A 25189-nucleotide genomic window follows, 5' to 3' on the forward strand; every position below is an offset into this window, starting at 1 on the left:
ACAAATTATTTTTCTTATTTGCACCTATCGTTCCTCAACCAGGTTGTGTGGACCCAGCCTTAGGATGGCTTCATACACCGCGTTTTTAGAAAAAGCACAACATTTTTTGCAACGTATTTTGCGGCAAAATAGACTGCGGCCAGATGGTAGCATGAAGAGAATAGGGAATTATTAAATGCATTACAAAACAGTATGTTTTTTTTGGGGCTGAGTGGCATTTTTCAAAATCACAGCAAGCCTGGCTGTGACGTTTTTTCCAGCATTTAGTGGCGTTTTTCTCCTGTAGACCTCCAGGCTTTTTTTGCCTGATCAAAAGAACGCATGTGTCAATGTGTGTGCCGTTTTTTAATGGTTTTTAGTTGGGTTTTTTCCAGAATATATCATGTGTTGCAAAGAAGAATGTTTGCAATATGAACCACACTACCTAAAAAATAGTAACACACGATTAGTAAAAAAGCCACCAAAAACACAACAAAAGACGCATGTACCATTTTGAAAAAAAAAGTTTTTTCGATGCATTTTTATGCGGAAAAAAAATCCACACAAAGTATGTGTGAAAGAAGCCTTATGGCATATATTAGCTGGCTCCTAGACATGACGAAGATTTGTCTAGGCCTGTTCATTGGGTAAGTATTTTTTTTTTTTCACAATCATCTACTGATTTTGCAGACTCTGCGGTGTGAATACAAATAAAAAGGGTGGAACTGTTCGTTACTAAAATTGAAGAATGAAATCTCAGAAGCTTCTAAGAGAACCGGATGCCGTTAACGTAGGCTTCACAAATTGATTATGTGGTATGATTCGGGAGGAGAAATCAAGCTACTCACTGTCTCGTGGCTGGAGAATTTGCAGGACACATGGAAGTTGATGAGAAATTCACCAACAATAAAGTAGGAGACCCCATATCCATCATCGGCCACCTGTAAAAACAGGAAACAGACTTAGAGACACTGAAAACTAAAAACATTGTTTCCTGCTGCTAACCGTGTAATAGGGCTGCACAAAGAAGGGGACACAAGATCCTGCACAACATCGACATGAGACATAATGAAGTGGATTTCCCTCCATAAAATCATTGCTATTAATACGGAGAGGACTACCGTAGTTCTAGAAGAAATAAGCAGAGAAAGTCCCAATCTGCACAAGGGTTAATCGCTCCTTCACAGATATAGATTCCAACAATTTCAAGGAAAACTCAAAAACACTATGCGGCTCGCATCAAAACGGTAGACTTTTTACCCAAAGCAGTTCAGAAAATATACATTTTTCAGACTATAAGATGCTTTTATGAACAGGTTAATAGACACTAGAAAGTTGTGTATCTCAAGCTTGCCATATATATTAGATGCATGTCGGCCGAACCGGAGTTTCGTCAGGTGCGGGCGACCATCTAATGAGTATGGCGGCTTCCCGACCCGCCCACCAACAGAAAATGTTGGGGGAGAACAGGGTCTGGCATGTTGAATTTCAACATTCCAAGTCATTTTGTTCGTTATTAAATGGTGGCTTTCTTCCTGAGAACGCATGCACGGGCTTGTCTATGGGGGAGTCGGAAGGAATAGCTGTCAGCCAAACAAGCATTCGGCCGACAGCTATTTAAAATATATGGCCAGTCTTTTCATCTAAATAGCATGTAGACGTGAAGCTAAAGGTCGCAGCTGATCAGTTTGAATACACATAAGAAAGTAGAGGGTGGAGAAGCTGTCACCTTTCCATTGTCACCTGCAGCTACAAGTGTCACATGTGTGAAAGTGCACTAAAGACCCTTTGTTTGCCAGCAGGTTTGGTCTGGTGCACCTATACACTTTTTGTGGCACCCATTAGCTGCAGTTGACAAAGTGACAATGAGAAAGTGTACTGCACCCCTACCCTGTACTATCTTATGTGTATTCATGCTAATCAGTCGCTTTCCATATATTGTGAGACGTAGGAAGACTGACAGCAGGGGGAGCTGGAGTATGTAATTCCATTGCCTGGATTTCACCTCTGACTACGTCCTCCAGGGCTGGTCGGAGCTCCTCTTATCAAAGGGAAGGTGTCACGAAAATTTTTCGTAACACCTTCATATTTTTGCTTTTAGTATGTTATTAAAATTAATTTTTATTTATTTGTGTTTTTGTGTTGTACTTTTTTCTAACTTTTACTTTGGGGCTGCCATATTTTTTTTCCATCTCTGTATGTGTCGATTAACGACACATACAGAGATGGAATACGGCTCATACATCCCCATAGTGAATGCGAACGCGAGCCGTTCCATCCACTGCAGTGTACGACGTCCGTGTGGGAACGGGGCATGCGCCGCTCCCACACAGTCCAAAAGGAAGGTCTTCGGCTGAGCGACATCCAGCGGCATTTTCATGTGGACCGGAAGCCGCGGCCGGACGGTAAGATGACTACTTCCGGTCGCAGCTTCCGTCCATATGTTCAGAAGCAAGGACTAGGAGCGGAGGCAGCGGCAGGAGCAGGTAAGTTATGTTTGTGTATGTTCATGTTATACTCTGTGATTACCACTGTATCTAATCCTCCTACACTGTGCATTCGCTCAAAAAATGGCAACACACAGTGTAGGAGGTTTGAACATTCAAACTAGCCAGGATAAAGGAGGGGGGATTGATTGAGGACACTAGAGCGAGTGTGTCTTCTCCAATTTTGCAGCATAAAGCAATGAGGCTGCTTTACCGCATGCCAATGCTGCAATTTTGGGAATTGCTCCCTCTAGTGACCAGAACATGGAAATGTTATAAATTAGAATCTAATTTATATTTCCTGACTTGTGAAAAAATTAAAAAAATTAGAACAATGTGTAATCATTTATTGACTAACAGTTTAACTAAAAAAAATAATTATAATTTCTAGCGACACACTCCCTTTAAACCTTGTCCTGTGTACCAACAAGGTGCCTACTATAGGTTTTATATATATATATATATATATATATATATATATATATACACACACACACATATATATATATATATATATATATATATATATTTACACACACAACTATATTGTAATACCCTTTTTTTCTTGTTTACTGCCCTCCCCCTGCACTTGTGCATGACTCTGATGGCTATGGGAAGCAAGACCTCTTTTTCTCTGGGATACCTCTAGATGCATTATATGACCTATATGTTACTCGTTACTACTTACTTGACGTCTCCAGGTAAACTTTTTTCAGTGTATTTTGATATAATGGGGGGAAATCCCCTGTATATCCCTTATTATCTAAAGCCTAGAGCTGCATGATCATGCATATATGCATTTTATTAATCCAAAGGGTAACTTATATTATTATATATAAAATTACTTACAGGTCCAAAGCCACCTCCGCATGAGACATATTCCGGGTGATTGACTAGATCAAATAGCTCCACTTGCTGAACAGGGGTCTGACTGGTGGAGAGGCGCCAAGGCTCAGAGAGAACCTAGGAAAAGGCATTGACATTACAGTACACTTACAGAGGTGTATATAAGAACAGTAGTTGGTATGGCCCGACATGGGACGCGTGAATGATCGCCGATCAATGAGACAGCTCGTTGATCGTCGCTCGTTTGCTCCTTTCACAAGAAGCTATGTATGTGGACGAGCGCTCGTTACTACGATCACTCGTCGTTTATACAGGGAGATGTGCTGCTCACAACGATAATATTTTGACCTGTTAAAAAAATACAATCAGGGCAATTATCAGGAACGAGCGTTCTGTGAACGCTTCTTTGCCCAATCATTTGTATAAAAGGCCTTAAGTGAGAGGTCAATTTTCACACTCCAGTACTATTTACCTCTTTCAGGAAAGGTGAGTCCACTCCAAGATATTTAGAAACTACATAAAGACAGAAGAGATGTCGATCAATCCCAAATCCGGTCATTGCATTTCTGTAGAGCAATTGGTGCTTCTCCGCAGCTGCTCTAAAAAGTTTCAGTCTCTCTTCATTCTGTACGTGGGAGAGAAGTAAAAGTTACCGATCATGAAGTAAGCGAATAGCAAACAACGGCTACAGGATCAACAGCAGCACAGAAATTTATTGTGGTAATTCTTTATATTGACATCATAGGAGGTAAAGCAATGCACCCACTGATGCCAAAAAAGAAATACAGTTGGGTCCAGAATTATTTGGGCAGTGACACGATCTTCATGATTTGGGTTCTGTTGCCACCACATTGGATTTGAAATGAAACAACTGAGATGCAATTGAAGTCTAGACTTTCAGGTTTAATTCAAGGGGTTGAACATAAGGAGATGGGCGCTATAATGTAGGTGACAGCAGTGTTTTTTATTTAGAAAAACGATCTATTATTACCACGTTATTAGCGATTTTAGCTTTATCCTAATTACTTTCTTAATGCCCAAGTGGGCGTGTTTTTACTTTAGACCAAGTGGACATTGTACAGAGGAGTGTATGACGCTGACCAATCAGTGACCAATCAGCGTCATGCACTCCTCTCCATTTACTCAGCGCATAGGGTTCCTGCTAGATCACTATGTTCTGTCTTATATTGACACATTAACGTTACTGAAGTGTCTTGACAGTGAATAGACATTCCTTCCGTTCAGGACGGGATGTCTATTCACAATCCCGACACTGCGGTAACATTTCTGTGGGATTTACAGCAGAGCAGGCATAATCTCGCGAGATCACGCTGTAAATGACAGGTTACAGCGAGATTACGCTTGCTCTGCTGTAAATCCCACAGAAAGGTTACCGCAGTGTCGGGATTGTGAATAGACATCCCGTCCTGGCTGGAAGGAATGTCTATTCACTGTCAAGACACTTCAGTAACGTTAATGTGTCAGTATAAGACAGCATATACTGATCTAGCAGGATCCCTATGCGCTGAGTAAATGAATAGAGAGAAGTGCATGACGCTGATTGGTCACTGATTGGTCAGCGTCATACACTCCTCTGTACAACGCCCACTTGGTCAATAGTAAAAACACGCCCACTTGGGTATTAAGAAAGTAATTAGGATAAAGCTAAAATCGCTAATAACGTGGTAATAATAGATCGTTTTTCTAAATAAAAAGCATTACGGTCACCTACATTATAGCGCCCATCTCCTTATGTAGGAGATAGGGCACTTATGTGGTGACAGAGCCTCTTTAAAGGGAATGTGTCGCTAGAAAAAATTTTTTTTTTTTTTTAGTTTAACAGTTAGTGTATAAATGATTAAACATTGTTCTAATTTTTTACATATTTTTCACGAGTCAGGAAATATTATAAATTAGATTCTAATTTATAACATTTCCCAGTGCTGGTCACTAGATGGAGCAATTCCCAAAATTGCAGCATTGGCATGTGGTAAAGCAACCACATTGCTTTATGCTGCAAAATTTGAGAAGACTCACTCGCTCTAGTGAGCTCACAGAATCCTCCCTCGTTTATCCTGGCTAGTGCCAGGAGAAAGGAGGGGATTGAACAGTCAAACCTCCTACACTTTGTGTCGCCATTTTTGGAGTGAATACACAGTGTAGTTGGTTTACATACAGTAGTAATCACACACTAAAACACGTACATACACAGAAATAACTTACCTGCTCCTGCCGTCGCCGCTCCCTCTGGTCCGTCCGCTCCAAGCGCTTGCATTAGAACACAAGTCCGGAAGCCACGACCGGAAGTAGTCATCTTACTGTCCGGCCACGGCTTCCGGTCCACAAGAAAATGGCGCCGGATGTCGCTCAGCCGAAGACCTTCCATTTGGATTGTGTGGGAGTGGAGCATGCGCTGTTCCCACACAGACGGCCTACAGCATAGTGAATGGAACGGGTCCCGTTCGCATTCTCTATGGGGATGTATGTGCCGTATTCCATGTCTGTATGTGTCGTTAATCGACACATACAGAGATGAAAAAAAAAATGGCAGCCCCCATAGAGAAGAAAAAGTGCAAAAATAAAAAAAAAGTAAAACACAAACACACAAATAAAACATTTAATAAAACACTAAAAGCAAATTGCTCTAAAAAAATTTTTTTTCGCGACACCCTTCCTTTAAGGAATGTTTCCAGCACTTTGATGAATCCACACCGCAACAAACTGTTCTTAAGGCAAAGGGAATGCTGTTATAAGAAAGTGTTATTATTTGTATATTCACTGTTTTTGAAGGATCCATCATGGCCTTGGCAAAGTTTGAGGACTCCACGGTACATGAACGCACGGTTTCTGTTCTTCCTTCTCGGAAAAGTCTTGTCATGGAAGCTTCATATGTTAAACAGAATTTTCCTTTATCCTTAAAAAAAGAAAGAAAGAAAGAAGAGGATGTTGTATAAGTTATTTACAACATAATTACAAAACCTGCCTCAAATTATTATTTTATAGTGCTAAAGCGCCATAATTCCAGGGCACCGTACATATCGAAAAAGAGGGTTTAGGAAAATGACATGAAACAAAGGGAAACAGAAGTACAATCTTAATGAATGACAAACTGGTACTGCCCCCACGAGGGCTTACAATCTACAAGGGAAGCAGACAGTAGGGTACAGTACAAGCGGTTTTACAGAGGTTGTAAACTTTTCTGAAGAGGTGGGTTTTCAGTTTACTATTGAAGGTTTGGATGGTGGGAGAAAGTCCAACGTGTGGGGGTAGTGAGTTCCAGGGTATGGGGGAAGCACGGGAGAAATCTTGGAGACGATGATGTGAGAAGCAGATAATAGGAGAGCAAAGCAGAATTTCTTGTGCGTACCGGATATTACGGGGGGGGGGGGGGGGTATCGGGAGATTAGGTCAGAGATGTATGGTGGGGACAGCCTTGTATGGGATTGTTAATATATTTAACCGGATTCGCTGTGCAATGGGTAGTCAGTGAAGGGATTGGCAGAGAGGAGAGGCAGAGGTGAAACAAGGGGAGAGGTAGATTAACCTGGCAGCAAAGTTTAGCGTGTATTGGAGGGGTACAAGTGTGTTAGATGGTAGGCCACAGAGAAGGATGTTGCAGTAGTCTAGGCGGGAGATGATGAGGGCATGTAGCAGCATTTTTGTTCACTCGAGGTTGAGGAACGAGTGGATTCAATCAATGTTTTTGAGGGGGTAAAGTGGTGGTAAGGGCTCGGATGAGTGGTTTAAAAGACATGACAGAATCCAAGCTATGAAATCCTTACAAAATGTATAGTATAAAGCTGCCATAAGCAGTCGTGAATTTACAACCTTAGTAGCACCTCAAGACCAGTGGTCTCCCACCTGAAGCTCCTCAGTTGTTGTGATACTACAACTCCTAGTATGTCCTGACAGCCTTGAGTTGTTGGTTTCAAAACATCTAGGGAGCCACAGGTTGCAGGCCACTGCTATAGTTAACACTTTCATGGTCAAAGATTATCCATCACGAATCTCCCCTCTCAGAATATGTGGTTACTGAACCTGCAGAATTCCATATTAGTCTTATCCTTGTGGAATTTTTTAATTCTCCATTTACTTTATTGAGGTGAAAAATGCAGATGGAAGTGCCAGATGTAAAAAAATATAGTTTTCATATGCGGCACAACACTGCACTTTTCCATTTCCTAGAAATAATTCTTTAACCCATTAGATCCAGCCCAGCTCGGTCTAAGGAATAGGAGAATTATCTGATCTTTGCTTTCCTGCTATCCAAGAACCCTAACTTTTTAAACTTGCCAGACCCCAGTGACTTATAAATCGCTCTGTTGGGTTCTGTCATGGTGTCCGTAATTTGGATGGTAAAAATGGTGGTTTTTTTTATCCATCAAATATGAAGGCATCTGTAAAAAAAAAAGCCTCCATTTAGATGTGCTACCTGTATAAAGGGGTAAACAGTGGGGTAACAAAGGAAGACCACCGTTCCTTTGTTTACACTACTTAAAGGCAACCATCATTATTAAGCACGGAATCTAAAGGATTAGACGGCCAGGATGGGATCTGACCGTGATGCCAGCTGTAGATCACAGCCTCCTCCCGCAGGTGATTGTCCAAGCGATCACTAGGTTGTGTAATATATATATATATATATATATATATATATATATATATATATATATATATATATATATATATATATATATATAAGCACGGGTGATCTGAACAGTTTAAATGCCAGGAATATAAAGAATAAGCAATACGTTATCCTGATGAAAAGCCGTAGAGCCCCACCCTATAGTGTGCAAGCTGCAGAGCGATCTGGATGAAAGCATCAGGACTGGTCTTGCACTTCTTTATTAAACCTTTCCCAAAGTCTTTGAAGGGAAATGTGTGGAAATCGACATCATCTGCTAAATCTTGGGCGACTTTCAGTGAGCTGTGAATGACCTCTTGGCACTGTAAAAGAAACAACAAAAGTCTAAGCATCGAATTATCAAATAGCATCAAAACTAAAAAAAACGGACCAGAGAAGCAGGTCACATGTAAACGATATAAAAGCCTCCTAAAATCTGGTTTCCATGATGTGAATTCATATGATTATTTTTCTGCATACATAGCAAAGGCAATGGCGCAGATTTATCAAAACTGGTGCAAAGGAAAAGTTGAATAATGTTTTATTTTTCAGAGGCCTTTTTTCGAAAATGAAAGCAACTTGATTGGTTGCTATGGGCAAATATTCCAGTTTTCCATTGCACCAGTTTTGATAAATCTGTCCCAATTGTTTTTTTGCCTTTGATAAATACGTATGCAGAATATTCATCGTATAAATTGTCACTCTAATTTTAAAGGGGTTATCCAGGAAGTGATTTTTTTTTAGTCAGGGTAAGAAATGAAATAAACCAAAAAAGCAATACTTACCTATTCTTGCCCCCGGCGATCCAGCGGCACCCCCGGGGATAATTAGAGTGTTTAGCTGGGCTCAGTGGTGACAAAACGTCACCGGGGGCAAGGATAGGTAAGAATTGCTTTTTTTGGTTTATTTAATTTCCAGCCCCTATTAAAAAAAATTTTTTTTTAAATCACATCCCGGATAACCCCATTAATCACGGAAACCAGAGTTTAGGAGGCTCACTCACCTCTTCTGTAATTTCCCACTGTATTCTCTGTGGTAATGGTAACGTGCCGTCCGATTGCCCCTTGCAGTGACCTTCATCGTTGTACCCGAGCTGGAAGCAATCTGTGGCCAACATTGCCTTGGGGGAAAAGAAAGAGAAATAAAGTGATAAAATTAGATATTATTCTAGACACTGTAGATCATTCATTTTGCAAGTTATTCCACTTGGGAATGGATCGCTGTTTCCTGATCTGACCTCCATGAGGCGCTCTTCTTAAGAAGAACATGAACAAAATACGTTTTTTCCCCAGTAAGTGTAAATTCATACATGTACCATAAGAGCTACACGAATTGTAAAAACTGCAAGAAAGCACGAGGCAATCTATAGGATGCCCATAAAATGTCCGCTGTGCAGCCCCCTGAACTGGAGTTTGGGGGCACTGTACACAACTTCCACTATCCTCCAGAACTGGACAGCCACATGGAACTCTTCCAATCACTGTATCAAATTAGAGAAGAGTCGCTGACTACGAGGCTTTTCTAAGGATGCACCGTCTGCTCCTCCGATTCGGAAGGAGCGTTTGGTGTGCAGTACTCTGTGGTCACGATGGTTTACCCTTAATGGGTATCATATAGATATTTCAATAAAACATTTTCATTTACTTAGTCTTGAAAAAATGACTACTTGCGGTGCTGCGGCCGCTGCTTCACTCGTCGCTGGTCCTCCAGGTAGTGACGTCACATCACATAACCCTGTCAGCCAATCATGCCTCCACAGGGAGGCAACATCACAGGGCTGTGCCATGATTGGCTGCTATTGTCATAGATAGGGATTGTCCCCCCTAAATATAACATTTGTGTGTACTTGTGCACCTACCACTCCAATAATACCTCCATGTGCGTTTTTAATGGACTTCTGTTTGGTGCATCAATGATGTATGTGTAAGTCACTACAATATGCTTATGGTGCGGATGTACTGAAAGATATGCACTTTGATATGCAAAGGTATGTACTTTGCATCTAAATATTCATATATAAAAGGATTGAAATAATTTAAAAGTGTATCCCGCGTGTTTTTTTTTCCGTTCTACAGTCATGTGACGTCTCAGTGCACGTAACCTCACTACCTGGAGGACCGGGTAACACGGGTACCAACAAGGGCTTATAGTGGTGTTAAAACCTTCCTTTGCTCTTACCTCAAACATATGTCCAATGATGGGTGCATCTGCCCATGAATGCTCGGCGTTCAATCCCACTTTTCCATTTTGGAATATCACAAAGGAAAATGACTTATCAAACCATCTAACGGGTACAAAAAAAAAAAAAAAAAAAAAAAAAAAAAAAAAAAAAAAGAAGAACAGATCGCGTGTCAGTCACTTACAGGGAACACATTACCCCAATAATGCAGATTTATATATAACATTGTAAAAAATGTTAATGGCCGTTGTTTTGTTAACTATAGCCGGCTTTTCTATTAGCTCTGGAATTGTATAGATGGCTGAAGTAAATCCACATAGAAGTCTATTTGCTAGTGAAACCACATAAAAAATTTCCGCTCAGTGTTCCTTTAAGAAACCTAAATCCAGAGCCCTAGAGTAGAGGACTGGTGAGGGATTTATCCCAGAAGACAGATGTGATATATTCATTTCTGACCTGTCATAGCATTTCCCATGTAGTAAAGACTTGGCATAGGCATCCAAAGAGTTAACTGGGTCTTCGGCACGTAGTCCCTGCTCGCTGTCATCTAAAGTGACAAAGAAAGCTGCTCTCTCCACAAGATCCAGAGCCTGCAAGTTCTTCCCGCTGCGGAAATAGGACTTGCGAGTTTTGGCCCAGGTAGCCCTTGAAGAAAGAGAACCAAGATAAAAGAAATCAGGACAGAACAATAAAAAACAATAAAAGTAGTAATACAAATAAGACTAACTTTGTATATAAAACACACACGCACACACACAATGTTTAGACTAAATCAATATGAAATAGGTTTTTAAAGTGTAACCAAACTTTTAAAAAACGTTTGACATGTCATAGTGATCGGTGGGGGTCTGAGCACTGAGATCCCAACTGATCGCTAAAATGAAGCGGCAGAAGCACTCGGGTGAGCCGATCAAAAACAAAGCAGCACAACACTCACCCGAGTGTTTCTGCCGCTTAGTTTTAGAGCTCGGTGGGGGTCAGGGGAGGACAGAAGCAGCCCAAGCTCCAAGAGGCAGAGGGAGCCCAAAATCATTTAAATGGAGAGTGTACACATGCCAGGCCACCTCTCAGCCGAGAACAGGACTGGAGTCCCCTCATTCTCATCGTTGAGACATTAGTCCTATTCAGTTATCCCACAGATGCGCCCTCTGTACTGACCCAGCACATGTCCCATTACCCTGTTGCTAACCTAATTCTGAGGAGGTCACATAACTGATGCCATGTTTAGTCCTTTTCAGTTAGTCTATAGTTGCACTACAAGGGGCACATCCATGAACTACACTGGAGTCGACTATACAAAGACAAAGGTCTTCTGCACTGGTATAAGGAAGGTATGTAAGCTACATTTTGAATACATGTATACTAAAAAAACTGTCTAGTTCCCTACTCTATAAATAAATAAAAAATTGTAATATCACTTTAAGCACAATTGAAAGGTGTCACATGACAAACCTTACTGCAATCCTGTAAGAAATGGAGAAATCTTCTTTCTAAGGCTGGGTTTATAGGTTACGGTTCTGGAAATTCCATTATTATATCGATTAAGTACAATTATGTGCATCGATTGAGTACAATCAGCTATTTTTCAACAGGATGTGAACAATTCCTTTAATGTCTGACAACGGGAGGCACGTAATTCCTATACAGGCAGCCTAAAATTACCTTTTTTTTTTAACCATGAACCATAGGGCCTGTCTGATGAAACTTTGAGGAGTCCTAGGGATGTGGCTCACTTTTGTCCCCCTATACAGTACATAGGGGGATTTTTAGTGGGTACAATTTATTTTCATTATATCAGAAAAAGAATTGTATAGGATTGGCACGGTCATTCTTTTCCACAGTCATAGGCGTCTTCTAAAGTAAAAACCTCTCACCTATCTCCAGCCGTTAAAGCAGCCAGTTTTTCTTCTCCAGCCAGTGGAGGGCTCGTGTCATCCAGAATATGCTGGAATTGGATCTCCAGTTCCTTGGGGTTCAGCAGTCGTCCACTATGGTATACCCAGACTTTGAAGAAGCGCCCTTTGTGGTACACCACAATGTGCTTACTATCCGAAAAGTGCTGGATTGTATCTGGCCAAAGAGGATAGATATAGTGAAAACCTCATTGGACAAACTCCATCTTAACATACAAAATCTACTTGAATTCTCTTAACAGTAGTTCTTCTATACAATCTTGGCAAGTAGGGCGTCACTTTCACTTTAGCATTGTACGAAGAGAACCCTAAAAGGGCAATTAAACCTCTAAAAACTTTTGACACGTCATAGTGAGACCCCCACCGATCTAGCGCCAAAAGCGCTCGGGTGGGCACTGTGCTGCATTGTTTCTGATCGGCTTTCCTTGGAGCGGAGTGGGGGCTCAGTAGAAAGTCTACGAGTCCGTACACTGCTTACTCGGCTTTCCGAGGAAATCCAAATCATAAACAAAGCGGCACAGCGCTCACCCGAGCGCGTCTGCTGCTTCGTCTCAGCGATTGGTGGGGTTCTCAATGCTCGGACCCCCGCTAATCAAAACTTCTGACTTCATATCTTTGGAGTATTTTCTAAAATATTTGCGTTGTGTTTTGATGACATGCAAAGATTTAAATGTGAATGGGACTGAGGTTTCTGGAAGGAATCTAATGCAACCCCTTGATAACAGCCATTCCCTTTTAGAGTATTTCATCATTAGGGAAAATGGGGACAGATGAAAGGCACATAGGGCCTCATTTATCAAAACGGTCTAATAAAAAAACAGGCCTTGTTGCCCACAGCAACCAATCAGAGCTTAGCTTTAATTTCTTAAAACTACTCTGGGCAAATGAAAGCTGAACTTTGATTGGTTGCTATAGACAACAAAGCCGGTTCTCCTAATACTCATCTGTCATAAATAATTGTCAACATTGAAAGGGAATCTACACCTAATTATTATTGCAGAGGGCAAAGTTTTGGAGCCAAGCATTTTATAACTCTGTTGGGGCTACCATGTTCAATTTAACATCCTATGCAATTTTGAAAAATTTATGGGCAATGCATGAAACTACTTTATGGTCTCCGTTTGGTGGCAAGCTTTGAATTGCACGTCATACTATTCTATTTTAGTTTTTGATCAGTTCTCTTGGTTCAGATCCCTCAGGGTGTGATCAAATCTTTTAGAGCAATATGATCGAGCGCCAGGAGTGAACATGTGGTATGACATCATATGACATCATGACAAGGAAAAAGAATCACCAATCAGCATTGAGATTCCCATACACTAGGTACAGTTCTGTAAAATTCAGCTATAAACAATTCCACAATGATGTTACTTTGTTTAAACACAAAATTAGTTTGCCTCTTTCCATGCTGAAAGTCATTCCTTGTACAGGGAAGAGTATAAAAAAATTAAAATTTAATTCAGATGAGGAGCCCTTAGTATGGGCACTTAAAGGAGCTGTCCCAAACAGACAACACCTTCTCTAAAGTAATTGCAATGGGTCCAACTAATAAGACTAGGGTTCCACGGAGTCGCACATGGTTCGTGGTAGAATTGCTGTATTACTATAAATTAGAACTTCAATGTTTTCCTATAGAGAAAAGTTACAAGTGACCTGCAAAGGTCGCAATTTTTTCTCTCTCACCGGAAAGACTTGACATCTCCTGGGAGTTGCGCTAATGCTGCAATTTTACAGCGAATCGCGGGTAACATTGTGGATCCCTAGATTAAAGCCTTCTGCAATCCGCTGTTATCGCCATGGGAAGCTGCAGACGGCTGCGTATTTCTCCAGCGGTGCAAATCAATGGGTTACCATGACTGCTGGAGTGAGGGCCGCTCTTTGCAGCAGCTCTCCACTATTTAATGGAGGTGGGTTCCTCAAGTGGCATACGCTCCTCTATAATGTCAATGTGCCCTATTGGGACAAGCCTATAATCATTCACCACCACTCATATTTGTTCTCTTTCTTCCGGATATCAAAGGAATGAAGCATACTGAAAAGGATTATGGAAGCCGCCCTCAGCCTTTTTCTTTTTGAACGATTAATCCAAAATGTGCGAAACGCGCAAGATTGTTCCTACCTGTTTCTATTCCAGGGATACGTGCGGTGTTAAACATGCGCTCGTACTGAGCAGAGCACATGGGCAAACAATCTTGGATCATCAGCTGTATAAAGAGGGAAAACAGGAGCCACACACCAAGTGCAGGAAAAGAGAGAAGAAGGACAACATAGTGGAGGACGGTGGAAGGGTGGGGTGCGCAAATTACAAGAAAGGTGGAAAATGGCCAAGATGAGAAAAAAAAAAAAAAAAAAGATTGTTTGGAGTATAGATAAAATCATATTGTGTGTGAAGGGGAGGTGAATGGTTAATAGACGTTGCGGAAGGGGAACAGAACACAACAAAACAACATAAAAAGTGGAAAGTAAGAGAGAGGCAAGGGGAGAAGAAGGCAAAGAGAAGACGATAATCAATAGATATTCCACTACCATAGGAAGAGTATTATTAACTGAAACATAACCTGTCCATGTTAATCCCAGCACTAGCTCACACATGCAAAGATAAAGTAAGTGAACGTTCACCTGGCCAGGAGCTCAGGTTGATAGTTTAATGGTCATTAGGTTTTGCAGGACACATTTGGAGCCTGTGTTATTTTTTTTTAAGCCTTTATATAAAAATCGGAAGAGGAACGCGTTTCGATTTTTTATTTTTTTTTGGTACAAAAGTTAGCAAATTAAATCGCCACGGTCTAAACTCCAAATGTGGAACCCAAAACCTATGTGCAGCAGTTTCACACACAAATCTCATTAGAAGAAAAGAAGAGAAAAACTCTGGTCTTTGTTAGGTCCCATTCACCATAAGGGACAATAATGATGTTGATTTTGGTTCACCCGCTCGCTTACCTGTCTCCTCTCCAGGGATGCGGGTGGTGTTAAAGGTGCGCTCCCACTGGGATGAGCACAGCGGGATAATGGATCCTGGGACCCTGCTCTATACCCAGTTATTACAGTGGGTACAGGAGCATCGCAGAGATACCGTGAGGGGGAGATAACACAATGCAAAAGAGTTGATATGAATGTCTATCTGAGATCCTAGCCCAATGAACGCATAACATGCAACATGCTCGAAAACCTTTCTGAATTCATAAAGGAGATGTTCAAAAAAAATGCACTTTTCTTTAAAGTGTACCGATTGTTATAATTAGCTTTGCAGAAATGATTAGGGGGATGTGAATATATGAAACTATACAATGCATGTTATTAGGAAACATCTTCCTCACCTTCCAGCATCCTGTAGCTTCCCTTTTCTCTGCCTGCAGGTTCTCTGAAATATTCAGAAACCTCCTCAGTCCCCAAAAATCTGTTTGCGGTCACACAGTAAGGCCTAATTCACACCACCGTGTTCGGTCCGTGATATACGGTCCACATTTCCCAGACCGAACACACTGCAGGGAGCCGGGCTCCTAGTATCATAGGTATGACGCTAGGTGTCCCTGCCTCCCCGTGGAACTATTGTCCCGTGCTGAAAACATGGTTACAGTACGGGACAGTTTACCCGCAGCGAGGTAGGGACTCCTAGAATCGTACATAACTATGATGCTAGGAGCCCGGCTCCCTGCAGTGTGTTCTGCCGACATGCGGACTGTATATCATGGACCGAACACGCTCGTGTGAATTAGGCCTAAATAGTAAACTAGGAAAAGGGGGTAGGAGGGGATGCAGCTGCAGCTTTACACTGCTGTATGAGGGGAGGGCGAGCAGAGGTAGGGAGATTGTCTCAGAGAGAGATGATCACGGCACTATAGGATGTGTGGGCTGGGAATAACACCAAAATAAGGGCAACTATCACACCAGGACAAGTCTGCTGACTTCGAAAGAATGGCAGGAAAAGTTACATAAGACATGTAAAAATGACCCATAATACGCAGATAAGACACACAACATTTCTGTCTGCACTGCAGTTGCTTAACGAGCGATTATAATTTATAATTATTATTTCTTTTTAACAATAGGTACACTTTAAGGAGAATCTGTCACAGGAGATGTATCAGGCATATTTCATTCAACGGTAAAATTCACATTATAAGATTTGTACTAAGAGTTGGTTCAGATTCTGTGGCGTGGATGAGAAGAAATACAGTTTAACCTCTACACATTCTTAGTAACGGTACAAGTATCCTAGAAGATGACAACCATCCTGAGCATCATTTTGCAGCCATTGTCACTCCACTGCCTCCTTACAGCAGTGAAGGTGGATGGAGATCTAGCCCGGGACATCTACCAGGCTTTCTAGGCCATGCAGATACCCTGCTTAAAAGTACACTGCAAATTTTACCTGCATAATTACTTTTATTAACCTGCGGTTTCGATGTGGATTTTCCACATCAAAGTACTCAACCTGTGCATGTAGCCTGTTTGCCCACCCTGGCAGGCACTATCATTACCAGGTCTTCTAGCCACTATCTCTATATTATAGCATTCTCCCTATTTCATTAAGTATTAGGGTCTGTTCACACAGCTTAATTTCGGGCGTTTTCCAGGCCGTAAACGGCCGAAAATCGGAGGCAGAACACCTCCAAACATCTGCCCATTGATTTCAATGGGAAAAAAGGCGTTCTGTTCCGACGGGGCATTTTTTTACACGACCGAGCCGTTTTTCATGGATTCTACAGAAAAATAGCCATAAAAACCGCAGCGAAAAACGCGTGCTGTGTGTGAATCCAGCCTCCCAGAGCTGAACTCTTAATGAATTCAGGGAACCACTAGTTCAGAATACCACAATCTGGATAAGTATATAAAGTCTATACCATGAATGTACGGTATTAATTTAATCCAAGAGGTTGCATTGGCAAAATATCAAGACAATTTCATATAATAGTAACCATAGGAAAAGAAAGTATAGTAACCATACTATAAAACATTCTTGTTCACTCTAGGGCAAGTATACATATATAGTAGTAACACATAACAAAATCTTCGTTTCTTACCGGTTTCAATTCCTCGCGACTGAGCTTGCGTCGGTACAGAAGCAAGGCGTGGACTGTGTTACCTGCACGTGCGGCCTGAATTGGTGTTGGTATAACATATAGAAAGTCCTAAAACAAAAACATGAGAACCATTGCATTTATTTGTATTTTTTTCACGTATGGTTGGCAAGGCGCACTGGAATCTACTTTTAACATGGGCTGCATAGCCCTGACGCATCAGTGGCGTTCAACATCTTGGAGTAATTGGAGAAGAAGAAGATTTAAAGCAGGGGTGGGGAACCTTTTTTCTGCCAAGGGCCATTTGGATATTTATAACATCATTCGCTCGCCATCCAAAATTATCAACTTAAAAATGTGCCTGCTATATTTGGTCAAACATTTAATTAACTCACCCCTAATGTGATGGCTGGAACTGCTTCTCTTTGGTGAGGCGTGTGACGTTAGCCGGTATGGAGCGGAAAGGTCGACTCTACGGTAAGTTTTGCAAAGAACTGCTCGCAGCAGTAAGTTGTTCCGACTTACTTACTTAAGGGGGTTTTCCCATCAGGGACATTTATGACATATCCACAGGATGTCATAAATGTCAGATAGATGCGGGTCCCATCTCTGGGACCCGCATCTATCTCTAGAACAGGGTGCCCTAAACCCCGTTCTACCTCTCTGTGTTCCAGCCGATTTCCGACCATGAAGAAAACAGCAAAGCTCGCTGATCTGCGCAGTTTCCGTAATTCCCATAGTAGTGAATGGCAGGTACGGAAGCAGCGTAGCACGCGAGCTATGCAGTTTCCGTAACTACTATTCAGTTCTATGGGACTTACGGAAACAGTGTAGCTCAGCGATTCTTCTTCATTGTCGGAAATCACACGCTTCAGCACAACACAGAGATGTAGAACAGCGTTTAGGGGGCCCTGCTCTAGAGATACATCTGGGACCCAGAGGTGGGATCCTCACCTATCTGACATTTATGATATATCCTGTGGATATGTCATAAATGCCCTTGATGAAAAAAAACACCTTTAAGTTACCTGACCTCACTTCGAGTGAGCAGGGCGGGCTGACGGAACCAAGGAGGGAATCACACGGCGACAGTTAGAGCGATGTCGGGGCGTGCTGTGACTGAAGTGGAACAGTCCAGTCATCTGACCTCACAGCCCGAGAGTGGACCAGTCCAGTCACCTGTCCTGCTCCTAAACGCGAGTGAGTAGTGCGGGCAGAGCCAAATAGCAAATGACGCGGCGGCAGTGCGGTCTAAGTGAGGTCGGGCCAGACAAAATGATCTTGCGGGCCTTATACAGCCCACGGACCGGACGTCCCCCCCTGTTTTAAAAAGAACCCTGCACTATGTAAAACATTAATAGTACCCAAATCCCAATGGAACAATAGAAGAGAAAAATAATTCAGAATTCCTTATAAAAGGTACAACAGCTCATTGTGCCAGATTTGGTTTTATCTAAACCTCCAGCCCTTAGCCACGTGCCATAACAGTTTACATTCCTGTGCCACGCCTCGGATGGAGGACAGTTAAAACCAATCAGCCTGCAATAAATGCCCACAGCTCAGGCCGGGCATGGCAGGGAAACCTTAAAAGGCAGGGTTTTTGCGGTCTTCATTGTGCACTCATGCCCTGAACAGGTGCATTATGTTACTAATTCATATACTCATTAACCCGTGCATGCACTTTAGATCGGCCCTATCGATTATTTGCTGAAAAGTGCTGTAAACAAATAAACCTCACACACATGGGTCTCTGCCAGTTTACCCAGTTAATAGAGATCTGCTCGGATAGCGCAGCAAGGGATGAGTCTTCAAATTTCTAGACATTATAGATCGGCACCTCCCCCTCCCCAAAAAAATTAACTTGGTTTAATTAATTCATTTCCAGATGCCCTATTAGGGGGTATGGACATCATAGAGGGGGTCCCCAATTTGGGGGGCCAGTGCAGAGAGCTGCAAATAAAGAGCAACATTTGCAGACCCAGCCTGTCCACAATTTTAAAGGACGGCATGTAATGCTGCATATTACCTGGAGTCGCCCCTGCGGGTGAAATGTATGGCCAGAAGCAGCTACCTCTGGCGAGATCAGGCCGCTAGGGGTTTCGGATGCCAGATGGGCAGCGATAACATGATCGCCGGGTTAACTTTAATTGAAAAATGGGTTGTCTTGATGAGACAACACCTTTAAAGATGACTATGTCTTGAACGTCTGGGATTCTTAAAGGTAATGTGTTGCCAGAAAAACATGTTTGTTTTTTTTAAATTAAACATTTAGTGTGTAGGTGATTAAACATTGTTCAAATTTTTTTTATTTTTTTCACGAGTCAGGAAATATTATAAATTAATTCTAATTTATAATATTTCCCATTTCTGGTCACTAGATGGAGCTATTCCCAAAATTGCAGCATTGCAAAATTGGGTAAAAAGCCCTCGCTCTAGTGAGCTCTCAGCATCCCCCCCCCTCCTTTATCCTGGCTAGTGCCGGGATAAACGAGGGGTTTGAACGGTGTAACCTCCTACACTGTGTGTCGCCATTTTTTGAGCTAACACACAGTGTAGTAGGTTTACATACAGTAGTAAACACACACAAACACGAACATACATTGAAATCTCTTACCTGCTCCTGCCGCCGCGGCTCCCTCCGGCCCGTCCGCTCCGTCTGCTGCCGCTGGTCCAAGTGCACAAATCCGGAAGCCGCGACCGGAAGTAGTAATATTACTGTCCGGCCGCGACTTCCGGTCCACAGGAAAATGGCGCCGGACGGCGCCAATTTCGAATTGGACTGTGTGGGAGCGGCGCATGCGCAGTTCCCACACAGACGCCGTACACTGAAGTCAATGGGACGGGACCCGTTCGCAGTCTCTATGGGACTGTGGCTGCCGTATTCCATGTCTGTATGTGTCGTTAATCGACACATACAGAAATGGAACAAAAAATGGCAGCCCCCATAGGGAAGAAAAAGTGTAAAAATAAGAAAAAGTAAAACACAAACACACAAATAAATATAAACGTTTTTAATAAAGCACTAACATCTTTAACATATAAAAAAATAATTTGTGATGACACTGTTCCTTTAAGATGTTCACTGTGTTTTGTGAATAACGAAAAAAAAACTGTTTATTGGGTGTATTTCAACCTACTAAATACTGTATGTGTTAGACAATGTGTGTTGTTTCTTACCATTGCGTAATAGTTGCTGTTTACCATAATGGGGCCCCGTCCACGCAGGTAGATGTATTCTTCCCACCAATCACTCACCTACAAAAGAGGAAAAACAGTAATAATGAATATATTTGAAATAATTTTAAGGAATCAATCTAGAAAGCAATTCAACATGAAAGTCCTACAATTCATTATAGGGATTCATCCGGAACATATTTTAGAACACGTCCCAATCAACTTGAAGAAAACAATTTCCAGTTCTTACATAGTTAGAAGCCCACCAGGATTTCAGCTTCAGGTACCACTGCAGTTTGGGTGCGAGTTTAACTTCAAAGTCTTTGGCGAGTCCGGTCATGCGTTTGAACTCCTCATCGTTCATCAGAGGCCTCACAGAATCCAAATACTACGGAGAGGGAGTTAAAGGAAATGTATAACCTATATTTGTTTTTCCGAATTAAAACCAGACAGTGAAACTGATCTATTTTTCAAATCTGTTTTTATTTTTTGATTGTAGATTTTATTCTATGTTCTGTACATGTTTAGGGGGCAGCGATCTTACCTGATCTGCTGCGAATAGCATTTAGAGATATGCTTTACAGCAGTCACATGGACCATAGAAACCTGTGAACAGGAGGGGACCTATTGACTTCTATGGGAGAGTTTTGTAGGCATGCTCTGTTACCCGTGCAGAGGTCATTGTGCAGGGAGTAGGAAGAGGGGAGCTGTGTCCATCAGCTATTGTCAATGCTGGATCCTGTGTTATCTATATAGAGGAGTTACCTGTACTCCTGCCTGTGATGATAATGAGATGACTGCTAAGAAGTGATCTCTACAGAACAGGAAGTGTCAGTCTATTATGAATGGTGGATCCTGTGTTATCAATATATCGGTGTTACCCATCAGTGTAATCCTGCCTGTGTTGATAATGAGATGACTGCAGAGAAGTGATCTCTACAGAACAGGAAGGATTAGTCTATTATGAGGCTCAGTGGCCAGAGTAAAAACTGCAAGATTTTAGGATTATTTTTAAATATAGATGACGACATAGACAATTTAAAAAAAAATAAAATAAATTAACTAAAAAAAAATAAATCACTGAAAAATATATTTAAACATAAAAACTTTATTTAAACAATAGGTCATTTACTGATGACACATCCCCGTTACATAAAAAATAGACATCAATTCCATCAAGTTTCACTTTTCTCAGACAAATTTGTTTGATCCAGAGGTCAACTGTAGCCAATTTTGCCTTACGGGGTGGGGGAACGGATTCCTTCCTGATCCCCACAGCAGTCGGATATTTTTTCTGGATCACTTGAACATCATTCTTTCAATACCATTAGTCATGTGTGGCCTACAGCTTCAGGTCTAAGCTTTTCAACTTACAGCTGACCTGGAACAGCTCTAGAAGTGCAGAAATGATTAATGGCGTCATTGATCTCTTCAGTCCCAACTCTATTGTTTACGTTCGTCTATAATGAGTGCATGGCTTTATGCTTTTCTTTAGCAATGTGTGTCCACATACTTTGAGCCATGATGTGTATGCATGAAAAAAGAAATCCTTTACCTACTCACATAAATGATGCCCAAACAGTTCACGTTTGATAAACCTAAAATGTCAGTTGCGAGTCAGAACATACAGATCTAGTCAGTCTACACTTACCTTTAGCATTGTGTCTTTAATTTTTGGAACAGGAAGGCGAGGAAGTGACGCCTGGTAACTGTACAACATGGGTTTACGGCCAGAGAAAATTTTCACTAAAGTCTAACAATAAAAGAAAAAAAAAAAAAAAAAAAAAAGAAGAGTATAAGTAGTATAATGGGGTACTGACATTGTAATGCAGACTCATGCTACCATTCTGATATAGAAGCAGATACGGGCACTACTGGATTGATTGCCACAGAGAAGCTATGGATCGTTGGTCCCCAAACAGTGGCTCACAACCCCCAGCTTTATGGCATGATATAGGAGCCCTCAGTAATGGCCACTGGTCACAATACGGCATCCACACGGACAATATTGCAGATATAGCCTAATCCTTGAACATTGCCAATTCGGATTGTATAATATTAGTGTGTTAAATTTTCACACTAAAATATAATTATGTTTGAAATCTCATAATTTCTTATTTTTCCATGCTTAATATGTCTCTCCTCCATTTTTTTTATTGAATTTGAGTCCCAACCACCACTCAAAGAAGAATGTGGCTCACAAGGTACAAAAGGTTTAGGGACCTCTGCACTTTAAATACTAAAATGTCAATCCATTTGCTGCATCGATATGTTTACAGTGACACTCCATCTTTTATTAACATTGCCTATATAGTCAGCAAATTAAAAGTTTGACATAGATTCATTATCTTGTTTGTTGCTGGTTTCATTTTTTATTTTAAGGTTGTTTCTAATCTGCGCAACATAGTAAAAAAAAAAAACTGTTGCTATAAGTAAACCATCACCAAGCAGGTTATCTAAGGACAGCATCTATCACACACACACACATATATATATATATATATATATATATATATGCTGCATGAGCATGGAGGAGATTATACAGCAGTAATGAGCAGTGTAGCTAAGAATCTAGCACTGGGGTGAGATAAAACACTTACTAGGAGCTACAGCAGATCTGTGTGTGTCTTTCTCACTCTGCTCCCCTTTACTCTCCATAGACTTATATTGGCAGCGTGTCGGTGTCTCCTTTCTCTCTGCTCCCTCCATCTGCTCCTCACCCACCCTCCATAAACTTCTATGGGCAGCATGTCTGAATCTCTCTCTCTCTGCTTCCTTCTACCCTCTCCATAGACTTGTATGGGCTACGTTTGTGTGTCTGACTCACTCTTTCTGCTCCCTCCTCCAGCTGCCCCTCTCCTCTCCATAGACTCTTATAGGCAGGCAGTGAAGAGACACACCCTCTCTTCCTGCAGGTTGACTCCTAACATCTGTAACTATGGACACATTTTTCTTAAAAACAAGGGGTGGACAGCAAATTACAGGAAGGGAGACATCTAGTGACAGTAACTTCACACAGAATTTGCATGGATAAAACAACTACATTTTAACAGTAAGTAAATTAGAAAGTTGATCTATATCAGGCATACTATAAGATGAGCCTCAGTTGTTTGAAAAGTTAGTGTCCATTTAACGCAAGCTACATAATCTGATAAGTAATGTACCCGAGGGGGTCTTCCCACCCTTGTCACATGCAGGGGAACATGAAGGAGGTTGGGCATGGATGATAATAAAGGGAGGAGGAATCGCACTGCCAGTTTCAGCAACAAGTATGAACACGGTCCCACTGCCGTAAGGGTCCACTAATGCTCTCCAGCTCTGGAAGGATCACGTATAGGTAACTTTTTTGACAGATTCATGTTTATCGAAATTAAATTTACCCCTATTTGATTGGTGCTAACAGAACTAGTTTTTTTTTTACAACCCCCTCCTTTTGTTCTTTCTGACAGACCTCTCCATTCACTGACATTAAGCAGTTGATTTATTATGATTTAAGCAACAATTCTTCACACACCACACCCAGTGTCATTCATTCAAGAGTTCAAAGATCAAGTTTACATAGTGTGTCAGCATTACACGGTGGTTAAAGAGAGGGTGTCGCAGAAAATATTTTTTTTATATTAATTTGCTTTTAGTGCTTTATTAAAATAAATTTTATTTGTTTGTGTTTTACTTTTTTTTTTCAAACTTTTTTTTGTCTATGGGGGCTGGCAATTTTTTTTTCATCTCTGTATGCGTCGATTAACGACACATACAGACATGGAATACGGCACACACATCCCCATAGAGAATGAAAATGGGAGCCGTTCGCATTCACTATGGTGCACGCCGTCTGTGTGGGAACGGCGCATGCGCCGCTCTCACACAGTCCAAATGGAAGGTCTTCGGCCGAGTGACATCCGGCGCCATTTTCTTGTGGACCTGAAGCCGCGGCCAGACAGTAAGATGACTACTTCCGGTCGCGGCTTCCGGACATGTGTTCTGAAGCAAGCACTAGGAGCGGAGGGAGCGGACGGACCAGAGGCGGCAGGAGCAGGTAAGTTATGTTTGTGTTTTACTGTGTGATTACCACTGTATGTAAGCCTACTACACTGTGCATTCGCTCAAAAAATGGCGGCACACAGTGTAGGAGGTTTGAACATTCAACCCCTTCCTTTCTCCTGGCACTAGCCAGGATAAGGGAGGGGTGGATTCTGTGAGCTCACTAGAGTGTGTGTGTTTACACCAAATTTGCAGCATAAAGCAATGAGTTTGCTTTACCACATGCCAATGCTGCAATTTTGGGAATTGCTCCCTCTAGTGACCAGCACAGGGAAATGTTATAAATTAGAATCTAATTTAGAATATTTCCCGACTTGTGAAAAAATTAAAAAAATTAGAACAATGTCTAATCATGTATATAATAACTGTTTAACTAAAAAAAAATAAAAAAAAATTCTAGCGACACATTCCCTTTAAGTGCAGTCATAGTTTACACCGTAACAGTAGTTTCCAACAGAATACATCTCTTTATTAAAAGCAATGCTACTTACCAGCCACAACTTGGTGGTGGCGGACATCTTGCCATGCTGCTCGTACATCCAGCCGTGGTACGATAGGAGTTGTTTTAGTATATACCGCATGGTCATGATGAGTGCAAACCACAGGGCTGTAGAGAAGAGCAAGGCGCTGATAATACTCTGTCCCTGGTGAGATAGGTAGCTACTGCAGAGATAAGAAAGGACAGGTAAACATATAGGAGAAATGCACAAACAACATCAAGTGTGATTACCTACATCTTACTTTCACTTTCCTTCTGCTGTTTTCTTCTACTTATGTTTACTTACATGAGTTTGTTCCTAAAAAGTGATTTCACTATATCATATATTACTTGTATTTGAACTTTTATTTTTCATGCATTACCTGTATCCAATTTTTATCTAAATGTACATTCATTTATGATCCAGTAAAAACATTGTATTTTA

At 41.4% G+C, this 25189-nt stretch overlaps 1 protein-coding gene across 4 annotated transcripts in view; it reads right to left on the bottom strand.

Annotated features, from left to right (window-relative positions):
* Nucleotides 1-25189, bottom strand: part of LOC142662164 (carnitine O-palmitoyltransferase 1, liver isoform-like) — a 46850-nt gene that overhangs the window by 6445 nt on the left and 15216 nt on the right. For 3 of the 4 annotated variants that reach the window (XM_075840179.1, XM_075840181.1, XM_075840180.1), the window contains exons 4-18: nt 24758-24929; nt 21877-21978; nt 20476-20613; nt 20229-20306; nt 17055-17162; nt 14971-15058; nt 11992-12187; nt 10574-10762; nt 10117-10222; nt 8942-9058; nt 8097-8261; nt 6091-6225; nt 3784-3936; nt 3315-3428; nt 828-920 (exon numbers count right to left, since the gene is read on the bottom strand). In XM_075840179.1, the coding sequence (XP_075696294.1) occupies nt 828-920; nt 3315-3428; nt 3784-3936; nt 6091-6225; nt 8097-8261; nt 8942-9058; nt 10117-10222; nt 10574-10762; nt 11992-12187; nt 14971-15058; nt 17055-17162; nt 20229-20306; nt 20476-20613; nt 21877-21978; nt 24758-24929 (1954 nt within the window). Of the gene's footprint in view, nt 1-827; nt 921-3314; nt 3429-3783; nt 3937-6090; nt 6226-8096; nt 8262-8941; nt 9059-10116; nt 10223-10573; nt 10763-11991; nt 12188-14149; nt 14235-14970; nt 15059-17054; nt 17163-20228; nt 20307-20475; nt 20614-21876; nt 21979-24757; nt 24930-25189 lie in introns of all 4 variants that reach the window. The other variant, XM_075840182.1, reaches the window with a different exon arrangement.

Source organism: Rhinoderma darwinii, chromosome 10, assembly GCF_050947455.1.
Source record: "Rhinoderma darwinii isolate aRhiDar2 chromosome 10, aRhiDar2.hap1, whole genome shotgun sequence".
In the NCBI taxonomy this organism is placed as follows: Eukaryota; Metazoa; Chordata; class Amphibia; order Anura; family Rhinodermatidae; genus Rhinoderma; species Rhinoderma darwinii.